The 11,750-nt window shown below is 43.8% G+C and overlaps 1 protein-coding gene across 10 annotated transcripts in view; it reads right to left on the bottom strand.

Moving 5' to 3' along the window:
• The window catches only part of cacna1ab (calcium channel, voltage-dependent, P/Q type, alpha 1A subunit, b), a 101,425-nt gene extending 93,610 nt beyond the window's left edge, over window positions 1–7,815 (bottom strand). For 5 of the 10 annotated variants that reach the window (XM_058381932.1, XM_058381939.1, XM_058381933.1 and 2 more), the window contains exons 1-2: window positions 6,899–7,811; window positions 6,396–6,628 (exon numbers count right to left, since the gene is read on the bottom strand). In XM_058381932.1, the coding sequence (XP_058237915.1) occupies window positions 6,396–6,627 (232 nt within the window). In that variant the 5' untranslated portion in view covers window position 6,628; window positions 6,899–7,811. Of the gene's footprint in view, window positions 1–6,395; window positions 6,629–6,898 lie in introns of all 10 variants that reach the window. The other 5 variants (XM_058381934.1, XM_058381935.1, XM_058381942.1 and 2 more) reach the window with 3 other exon arrangements.
• Between the last annotated feature and the right edge of the window lie 3,935 nt (window positions 7,816–11,750).

Raw genomic sequence — 11,750 nt, 5'->3', positions numbered from 1 at the left:
TACTAATATCACATTGACCTTCTCAAAACATTTCTAAAAACACTGAGGCACAAATGTATAAACTTCTGAACAACTCAAACAAAAAAACTAATATTACTGAGTTCCTCAAACATCTGTAGCAGCTGCAGCTCTGCACTGCTCTGACACCAGAGAACACCCCCAACACTAATGTACAGCCTTACCAGTGTGAAACATCAGCAATGATCTGAGCTAGCACATGAGAAGATACACGAAAAACCACCAAACATCAACTGTCAAAAAAAAAAACACTGGCCTGAGATCTCAGAGACATCCATGAAGAGCTTTAACACCAGCGAACAGCACACAGCTGAACAGTAAACCATCATATGAAGAGAGGACATGAAACACCAGCAAACAGATCAGACACCAGTGACAAGAAGATATTCTAAACATTTCATATTCTAAACAATATGAATTCTAAACATTAGATATAATAAACAATAGATATAATAAACAATAGATATTATAAACAATAGATATTAGAAACAATAGATATTATAAACAATAGATATTAGAAACATAGTGACTCAATCAGAAGAATCTATAAATACTTACACACTAGCAAAACTAGCAAACTGATTATTCTCATCAACTTGACATCCTTCTTCAAGTGCAGCAATATAATGTAAACCTGATGTGATGTGATGAACACACACACGCACACACACACACGCACACGCACACACACACATGCACACGCACACGCACACACACACACACCATTTGGTTGTATCTCAAGATTAGCACTAGCACACTGGGAGGCTTAAAGTGGTTACCACAGCAACAAGATGAGCACTGCACTAAGCGCTCCAACTTCCTCTATCATTTTCTTCCATTCACAACCCAACATCTCTCCATCTCTCTCTCACTGATGCATTAGGGGGAATCGGATTCAGAGTGCTTAGCAAGCTGCAACTCATAATGGACCCTTAATAATTCACAGTTCAATTTAGAGAGAGGGAGGGGGGGAGTGAGAGAGAGAGATACAGAGAGAGAGAGAGAGAGAGAGAGAGAGAGAGAGAGAGAGGGAGAGAACTGGAATTTGCAGATTTAGTTACTCAACAGATTAAAGGTAAACAAGACAACCCCTAAGTTGAAAACATCTGGAGTGCACACACATGCACACACACTTAAAGACACTCTGGTTAAACAAGTCTCAGGAGACACAGTAGACATTTAAAGATGATTATAAGCTGTATCTCCAAGTCTCTCTGTCCTAAAGTGTGTGTGTGTGTGTGTGTGTAAAAACAGAAAGCCTCCTGCTCAGTATAAAAATAGATATAAGACTGCTAAGAGACTGCTTTCCACTTCTCTCTTTCTCTCTCTATTTGGTTAGTGAGCTCGTGTTTCATTCGCTCGGCTCTGAAGAGATTTTACAGTCTCACTCATTTCTCCTGTCTGTCTCTCAGTTCAGGATGTTTAACTTATACACTATTCTCACACTCTCCTCCTCCATCTTGTCTTTAAACATCCTGAGTATCCGTCCTTCTCTTCCTGACACAACATAAATCAGAAAGACAGACACATGGGTGATGATGATGATGATGGTGGTGATGAAGAGCAGAGTTTAGGGGGAAAAAAAGAATAAAATAATCACTCGGTTCAGACTGAGCGGAAATTGCACCTGGTATGAGAGTGGCCTCTTTGATGGCGTGATGTTAACTCAGCATGACCGGTCAGGCTGTCCACATTCTCTACTTTTAAATGAGTTTAGAGCAGTGTTAGCTTTAGCTCAGTTAATATTCAGGTTAAAACTATAAAAATGATCACACTACTGACTGTTTTGAGAAGGTAGTCATCTGGTTAGTCATCTAAGCTACTTGCTATTGTGTTGCTACTTGCAATTTTAGTCCACAATGTTGAAGGAATGAAGATCACTTTATTAGAACACAACCAACAGCCACAGGCCTGTAAATGTACAATTGTAGTTAAAGTAGGTTTTTTGTGAGATTCTAGACGAGGTGCACAACAACAACAATAACAACAACAAGCTCCACTCTTCTGGAAGACTTTCCACCAGATGTTAGAGTGTGGATTTGTGTTGATTCAGCTAGAAGAGCATTAGTGAAATCAGACTCTGATGATGAGTAAGGAGGTCTGGTGGTGGTCAGTGGGGTTGAGGTCAGGACAAACATGTCTTCATGGAGCTGCTCTGTGCATAGGGCAGTGTCATGCTGGAGCAGGGTTTAGACTCTTAGTTCCAGAGAAGGGAAAGTGTAAGGCTACAGCACACCGAGATGTTCTACACAACTCTGAGCTGTTTACTAACAGTTTGAGAAAGAAGCACATATGAGTGTGAAGGTCAGGCGTTCACATACTTTTGGTCATATAGTGATGCTATAGTAATGACCTTTACTACTCCTCTGTACCCACTTTCTCCACAAGAATTATTCCTCTACACGTGATCTCTAAACAAGGCCATATCCTCTATTTCTGCTCTCTGTGAGGTCATATCCTCTATTCCTGCTCTCTGTGAGGTCATATCCTCTATTTCTGCTCTCTGTGAGGTCATATCCTCTATTCCTGCTCTCTGTGAGGTCATATCCTCTATTCCTGCTCTCTGTGAGGTCATATCCTTTATTCCTGCTCTCTGTGAGGTCATATCCTCTATTCCTGCTCTCTATGAGGTCATATCCTCTATTTCTGGACCACTGCACCTCACTCCAGTAGATCTGCCCCTGTGCACCATCCGTCCCTTGTAAATGATCCAGAACACAGCTGCATGACTTCTTTTCCAACTTCCCAAGTTCCCTCAGACCAAAGCACTGCTACACGACACTGCCTCACTGTAGAGTTTGCTTCAGATTGTTCAAGCTGATGATGGTGATGATGGTGATGGTGGTGATAATGACAGTCATGTTGATGATGAAGAGTAAATCAGGTTGATAATACAGAAATGGCTTTCTCTCTCAGCCTACATCACTTTTCTTTTTCCCCAGACTGTTTATGTTTCTTTCTGCTGTCCTTCTCCATTTCTCTGTTCCTGTATCTGTGTCTCTCCCCTCCTTTTCTCAACCTCAATAAATCCATCTCTCTCTCTCTCTCTCTCTCTCTCTCTCTCTCTATCTATCTCTCTGTCTCTTTATCTCTCATTCTCAGAAAATTGAGTTTATTCTTAATCTGAGTGAATTATGAAGACATCATGCAAGCAGAAGTAAACAGACAGCAGGACAGGCAGTCATGTGGAAAAGAAAGTAAACCCTTTACACTACATCGCTCTCTTTAGATCCTGACACAGTGTCTCAGTGGGGCTGAGGTCTGGACTTTGACTTGGTCATTCTAATACCTTAATATTTTCTTCATTGGTCATTGAGATGGTGATTTGCTGGTGTGCTCTGTACCAGTGTCCTGTTGCTTGACCAAACTTCAGCACAGCTCAAGCTGCCGGACTGATGGCCTCACATTTTTCTTAAGAATACTATGGTTTAAATTGGAGTAGCTCATTCCTCTCTTGTTGGCAGGAGGAGTTTAATCATTTTTCCTCACATGGTTTCCGAATATTGTTTTACTTTTTGGAAACAAATCGACTGCATACTGAAATCAGTGTTTCTGTTGTTTCACCCGAGTTCATTTGTTTGTTTATAGAAGTTGGTGAGGACCACACCATTTTCATTTAGGCCTTGATAAATAAAAACATGGAAATGAGGGAGGGTTTACTTCCTGTTTCCCTGCGTCAGTTTACTTCCCGTTTCCCTGCATCAGTTTACTTCCCGTTTCCCTGCACTGGTCACTGCATCAGTAACACACACTGAAGAATTCATAGACACAAGGGTAATTAACACTATAGAAGAATTCCCCAACTGCCAAAGGCTTATTAAATCAGGGCACACATGTGTGTGTGTGTGTGTGTGCGTGTGTTCTGGTTTAAAGGAGAACAGTAATTAAGAGCATGCCGCGTTAGTGATATGCCATTTTTCTTTGCAGAAGTGAAGCAGCCACCAAAGGCCTGTCCTATTTACATGGAAATACACACACACACACACACACAGATGGGTTGGTTTGAGTATTTCAGAAACTGCTGATCTCCTGTGTTGTTTGAGACAAGGACTAGCAGGTGTGTGTGTGTGTGTATTTCCATGAGTTTCTTGAGCAATGTGACTGATTTCCATCTAGGCCCATGGGGTTACCATGGTAACCAACAACAGACATTTAAATCCAGGATCAATAGTGATTTATAGCCACACACACACACACATTGGTCTACAGGGATTAGTATATCTGTGTGTGTGTTTGTGTGTGTGTGTGTGTATGTGACCACATTCCTTATAATTGCACACTGAAGCATAAATATCCCACATGGTGGTGTGTATCTGTCTGTGTTTGTTTGTGAATATATGTGTGTGTGAGATTCCTGTGGACAATAATCCTACAAACAGGTGCCAATGTGTTAGCTGCCATCAGTGTGTGTTTCACTGCTACACACACACACACACACACACACAGAGTAAATTGTCATGCACTTGCCAGCTATTTGCTTTTGTCACACAAAAAATATAAACTTTGTCACACAATACAAAGTGTGTGTGTGTGTTGACCAAAAGGCCACATGAGACTCATTTAACCACAAATGATCCACAGTTGATCTCCAGTCAGTATTATATACACATTAATTAATCAGTATTTAAATTCTAGGTAAATGTATTTAAATGAAGAAAACACACACACACACACACACACTGAGATGATCAGCATTAAACCCCTCCCCCTGCTCTAATCCCACCCTCCTGTCCTAAACTCCTCCCTCTTTATTAAACTCCTCCTACTCTCACTAATATCTGAGCTCTTCTTTCTCTAAAAGTACCATCATAAACTCAGAGCTATTTCATCAGAACCAGAAAATAAAATTCCAGATATTTGAGATTCTAACAGAATTCCAGTCTGGAAATCTAAGACAGCGAAGCGGCCGATAGAAACATGAGTGTGGTGTCCAACAGAACTGCAGGACAGCACCAGCACACAGAGAACAGAGTGAGGAACAGATGGTCTCAGACAGACAGAGCAGGAGAACCGTGCAGAGAAGGAGATGTATGTTAGAGAACAGATCTTCTGATGGAATGCAGCATTAATCAGATCCTTTCAGTGTAGTCCTGAACCCGACTTTCCTCTCGGTGGATTCGGTTCAGAAGCTCGGGGTCACATTAAGGTCATGTTAATAACTAAACATCACAGACCCACAGACCCACAGAACCAAACATCAGACAGAACCCTGGATCAGTATTATACAGTCAACATACTAACTCTCAGATTAGTGTAGATACGTTACAGGGACATCAGCGTGGAGCAGACATAAACCAGCTGAGACAGAGCTGAGACAGAGCTGAGACAGAGCTGAGACAGAGCAGAGACAGAGATGAGACAGAACTGAGACAGAGCAGAGACAGAGATGAGACAGAGCAGAGACAGAGATGAGAGAGCAGAGACAGAGCAGAGACAGAGCTAAGACAGAGCTGAGACAGAGCAGAGACAGAGCAGAGACAGAACTGAGACAGAACTGAGACAGAGCAGAGACAGAGCAGAGACAGAACTGAGAGAGAGCAGAGACAGAGCAGAGACAGAGCAGAGACAGAACTGAGACAGAGCTGAGACAGAGCTGAGACAGAGCTGAGACAGAGCTGAGACAGAACTGAGACAGAGCTGAGACAGAGCTGAGACAGAGCTGAGACAGAGCAGAGACAGAGCTGAGACAGAGCTGAGAGAGAGCAGAGACAGAGCAGAGACAGAGCAGAGACAGAGCTGAGACAGAGCTGAGACAGAGCTGAGACAGAGTTGAGACCTGAGACTTTCTCACTGTAAAATATTTTAAAGGATTTTTTCAGTTTCTGAGATTTAAACAGTTTTAAGGGAGGACAAACCTGCTGTGGTGATCTGGGGTCAGTGTTAATGAACAGATACTCTCTCTTTCCTTCATCATACCTCACATTAACATTGCTGATATGGAATCTGTTCATTCTCCACTAAATAATAATAATAATAATAATACCTAATTTAGCACTATACTAGTTCTTCATCTCCTCCTCATCTCTTTTTCCTCCTCCACTCAGCTCTGAAAGCTCTGCTATGGACTCATGTGCTGACATCAGCAACCCCACACACACACACACACACACACACACACACACAACTCAACTCAGACCAACAGGAGCCCTCACACACCCACACAGCACCCTGGTTTCTGAACACAGACTTCCATGTGACTCACACAACAACAACAACAACAATAATAATAATAATAATAATAATAATAATAATAATAATAATAATAATAATTGCATAACTGTCGCTGGTTCCTGTAGTTCTTAACCTTTGCAGATAAGGTCCAGCATCATTTTGTGATCATAAACACACACACACACACACGGTTACTAAAGGATATGGCCACTCTGTGATTTTCTTTGCATACTTCCGGACCACGTTGTCCTCGCTGAACAGGAACAGAGAGCGGTTGACGGTGAGACAGTTCTGTCGCACGGGGATGGGGTTATACAGCGCCATGGTGCGCGCTCTCTGCGCCATTGACTGCTTGTACACGCGCTGAGTTCCCTGCCTGCTTCCGCCCCGGGCCACCGATCCCCCACCGGGCACACCGGGCTCTCCGAACCGCGCCATCCTGCACACACACACGCGCGCACGCACACACACACACACGCGCGCGCGCGCGCGCAACAAACATACACACAAACAGCACCGTTACGGAGAGGCGGGAACACCGCCGCACTCACGGACACAATGTAAATAAAAATCCAGTGAGTTGCGCGTGGATCAGAAAACAGCACACAAAACCGGGATCAAAGAGAAGAGTTCGTGCGCAAACTGCTACAGTTACCGGAAGCCGTCTTGGTTCGCGCTATAAACATAAAAAAAAAGGAAAAGCACGAACCCGTGAAACGCTGCTGCTGCTGCTGCTGCTTATCTTCTTCCTCCTCCACAGCGCCGCGTCCTCATCCTCATCACTCAGCTGCTCGCTCCTGAGCCTCCGCGCGCCCCGAGCCGTGGAGATACCACCCCTCTCAGCATCGCGGTACCGAACACCGAGTCACCGAGTCTCCCTCCCTGCGAGCGCGAGCGCACCGAGCGCAGAAAAGGGCGGAAAACACCGGCAATAATTTATTTAACTCTGTAACATCCGCAGCGGCTGATGAGGAGAAAAAGGAGGAGGAGACTGGCGATGATGATAATGCGTGGATATCCAAGTCCAAACTCTCCGGTACCAGATGGAGCTGCACATCAGCGTGCGCTCAAAAAAAATGAAGCCTTTTACCTACATTCCATTTCTCATAACGGTCATGGGTGGTGCAAGCGCGCGCTCAGGAATCAGGAACGGGAAAACGGTAGTAGTAATAATAATAACAATAATAAATAAAACCCTACCGAAGTCAGATTGTGAAGCGCTCGTATTTATTTTTTTCACGCGCGTGTCACACAAATCCGGAGGAAACGCGGAAAATAATCCGCATCGCTTCGAGTCAGGAGCGCGTGGGGTTTGTGGCGCGAGCTCGAGTCAGGAGCGCGCAGAGCAACTGAAGAACCGAGCTACAGGAATACCCCCTCCTCTTCCTCATCGCATCACTCACTCACTCACACACACACACACGCGCGCGCGCACCACCTAAAAAAAGCACTGTCCACGCGGAGCTGGTTTCTTTTTAGGGATGTGTCTCGCGCTTTGGAAAATATTACCGAATAACAGAAGAAGAAGAAGAGTTCTGCTGTATCTGATGAGCTTAAATCCATAGAATCCAGAACCTCAAAGTGATGCGTTTCTCCTCCACAATCAGCCGGGTTGCCAGATTGATGCGACTGTTTCCGGTTTAAAACCCGCCCAGTTCAATCTCAAGCATCTCCACACTGTAACCCAATTACACGTAGAGAGCTTTAGATCTAATAACACACTCCATCTGAAAGCGCCAGATTCGGGTTGCCAGAGTGGTGTAAATGCAGTGATATTTTAGTTTTAAACCAGTTTACCATACACTCATACTTCTTTTTTCAGAGAAAAATAATATTTCACCAAATGAAATAAAAAATACACCGTGGAGTAAAATGCTGAAACTGAACGGAAACGTGGGTTAGTGTTGAGATAAATCTGAGTTGTGTATCAGGACAGAGCAGACAGAATATGGAAGGAAAATAATGTGCATCAATCTGGACTGGGCCATAGTAGGCAGGAAGATTCAAAGTTGCCAGATTGGAGATATTTCAAAATTAAATTCTGAATTCTGATCTGTATGTCTGTGTGTGTGTGTGTGTGTTCTGTAAGCACTGCATCGTAGTGATGATGTCAGAAAAGGGCGTGTTCCTGATAAAGTGGAGGTGGAGGGGGGTGAGTGGCGGGAAAATGGCCAGGAGAGTGCGCACACACACACACACACACACACACACATGCCTGCACACACACACACACACACACACATTCCTGGACATGATATCCTATTTCACTGTCAGTGAGAGAGCCTTGTGTATTACAGCCAAATGTAGAGAGTGATTGAATAGAGTGTGTGTGTGTGTGTGTGTGTGTGTGTGGGTACATCATTGTTATTCAGAGAGCATTCACACGGCAGTCCTAAAGGAAGCACCCGGTACTTCCCTCCACCACACACACAAACACCTGACATTTTATTTTAGACCAACAGCAAAGAAGCAACACAGACTGGCCTCAGACATACAGACAGACGTGTATGTGTACACACACACACACACACACACTCTATTCAATAGCCTATATATATATATATATGTAAAATATTAGGACAAGCAGACGGTGTATTTCAGCACATGAAGCATGACGTACAATAAACACACACACACACACACACACACACTGTCCTACATTATGACTAGATGGTGTTCTGTCATCTCTCTGCTGCTTAATATTAATATTTCATAGCTGCTGTCTTACATCTCTCTCTCTCTCTCTCTCTCTCTCTCTGTCTATATATATACATAATGGGAAGCATATTTGGGCTATGGGGGCGGTGTCATTCTGGCTTTATTTTAAATTAGCAAAAGATGTGTACTAGTTACTAGTGCATAACTGATCACTATTACTCCCTAGAAATCACTGTCTGTCTCTCTGACTGTCTGTCTCTCTGACTGTCTGTCTCTCTGACTGTCTGTCTCTCTGACTGTCTGTCTCTCTGACTGTCTGTCTTAAAAACACTCTTTTGTGAGAACAGCACTCGGTGTTCCAAAAACTCTCTTTAAAGCTTGTTTAACACACACACACACACACCTGGTGTTTAAATGGTGTGTGTGTGTGTGTTTGTGTGATAAATCAAGCAGAATTGGGTTTTTGCAGGAACAGCAGTACTCAAAACAGAAAGGGGGGGTAGAGGGGTCAGTGGGCTGATGTGGACACTGAACTTGAAATTTCTCTCTCAGTGTGATGAGTGTGTGATGAGTGTGTGACGTGTGTGATGAGTGTGTGATGTGTGTGATGAGTGTGTGATGTGTGTGTGATGTGTGTGTGATGAGAGTGTGATGTGTGTGTGACAAGTGTGTGATGTGTGTGTGATGTGTGTGTGATGAGTGTGTGATGAGAGTGTGACGAGTGTGTGATGAGAGTGTGATGTGTGTGACGAGTGTGTGATGAGAGTGTGATGTGTGTGATGAGAGTGTGATGAGTGTGTGAGACGAGTGTGAGACGAGTGTGTGACGAGTGTGTGATGTGTGTGTGATGAGAGTGTGATGTGTGTGACGAGTGTGTGATGAGAGTGTGATGTGTGTGATGAGAGTGTGATGAGTGTGTGAGACGAGTGTGAGACGAGTGTGTGACGAGTGTGTGATGTGTGTGTGATGAGTGTGTGATGTGTGTGTGATGTGTGTGTGACGAGTGTGTGATGTGTGTGACGAGTGTGTGATGAGAGTGTGATGAGTGTGTGATGAGTGTGTGAGACGAGTGTGTGACGAGTGTGTGATGAGTGTGTGATGTGTGTGTGATGTGTGTGATGAGTGTGTGATGTGTGTGTGATGTGTGTGTGATGTGTGTGTGATGTGTGTGTGATGTGTGTGTGATGTGTGTGTGACGAGTGTGTGATGTGTGTGACGAGTGTGTGATGAGAGTGTGATGAGTGTGTGATGAGTGTGTGAGACGAGTGTGTGACGAGTGTGTGATGAGTGTGTGATGTGTGTGATGAGTGTGTGATGTGTGTGATGAGTGTGTGATGTGTGTGTGATGGAGACTGTGATAAGTGTGTTATGTGTGTGTGATGAGAGTGTGATGTGTGTGTGATGAGTGTGTGATGGAGACTGTGATAAGTGTGTTATGTGTGTGTGATGAGTGTGTGATGAGAGTGTGATGTGTGTGTGATGAGTGTGTGATGGAGACTGTGATAAGTGTGTTATGTGTGTGTGATGTGTGTGTGATGTGTGTGTGATGAGTGTGTGATGGAGACTGTGATAAGTGTGTTATGTGTGTGTGATGTGTGTGTGATGTGTGTGTGATGAGTGTGTGATGGAGACTGTGATAAGTGTGTTATGTGTGTGTGATGGAGACTGTGATAAGTGTGTTATGTGTGTGTGATGAGTGTGTGATAAGTGTGTTGTGTGTGTGATGAGTGTGATGAGTGTACATCCTCTTTCAACATGTCACAGCTACACTCATCTCAGAGCCACACCTCCTTACTGACTTTAGAGTCTTTTATAAAGTCATTTAAAATCAGATGATGAATTAAAAATGAATAATAAACAGAATAAACAGCAGTGAAATGTCCAAACACCCTGCCTTCTGCTTCAGACTGGACAAGAACAACAGGGAAGATGAGCTGGTTTGGGACACGGTCCTTTGTGTTTACAAACAGTGCAGCTCAACACTTTGTTGGTCTTGGTATTGGTTGCAGTGTTGGTTTACATTATGTGTGTGTGTGTGTGTGTGTGTGTGTAAGTGCTGATTCTACATAGTAGACTGCTTACTCTACACCAGCACTGGATCCATTAGAGCTGAGAGCAGCAGTGCATATAGTCAGTCTCTTTCTCTCTCTCTCTCTCTCTCTCTATCATCCTGCCCCCACACCCTCCTCCTCCCATCCTCTCACCCAATCAATCAGCTCATCAATTACTACACACTCAGTCTCTCGGGAAAACAGCACTACCAGCCAAAAAACTCCAATCAGCTAATTACTCTCTCTCTCTCTCTCTCTCTCTCTCTCTCTCTCTCTCTCCCCGTTTCTGCCTCTTTTTTAAATCCATCCCTCCATCAGTGCCAGCAGAATCTGTACTGCGCTTTTGGTATCTAATAAACTAAATTGAAGAGGTTTTTTTTTGTTTGTAGACACACACACACACACACACACACACACAATTAAAGATATAATTTTCAGAAATAGATGTCTAGGATGTAAAGAAGAAAAAGAGAGACATATGGAGTGAAAGTAGGAGAGAGGAAGGGAACTACAGAAGGACAGATGGCCTGTTTTGCTGTTGTTTCTGGAGCAGGTGGAACTAAAACTGAACGTCCTCGTTTACACACACATACACACACACACACAGTTATGCACTCTACTTGTGCAGGTGTGTGTGTGAGAAAGAGGCCAGGTGAGGAAAGTAGATCTGCTTCTTTTAGCAGGTGCATGCTCAGCCCTGTCATCGCCACGCATCTCTCTGTTACTGTGATTAAATATCCTGGACTATCTTCAGTATTTCAGGTGTCTATAGCGCCGGTCAATGGCCATGACCAGGCCAGAGAACATGTCCTGGAAGCTCCCAGTGTGTTACTTTCATTAGCTTTCCATTAG

The sequence above is a fragment of the Hemibagrus wyckioides genome, linkage group LG27 (genome assembly GCF_019097595.1).
Source record: "Hemibagrus wyckioides isolate EC202008001 linkage group LG27, SWU_Hwy_1.0, whole genome shotgun sequence".
In the NCBI taxonomy this organism is placed as follows: domain Eukaryota; kingdom Metazoa; phylum Chordata; class Actinopteri; order Siluriformes; family Bagridae; genus Hemibagrus; species Hemibagrus wyckioides.
Note: the sequence above shows the minus strand (reverse complement) of the source record. Positions and strands in the feature narration are given on the sequence as shown.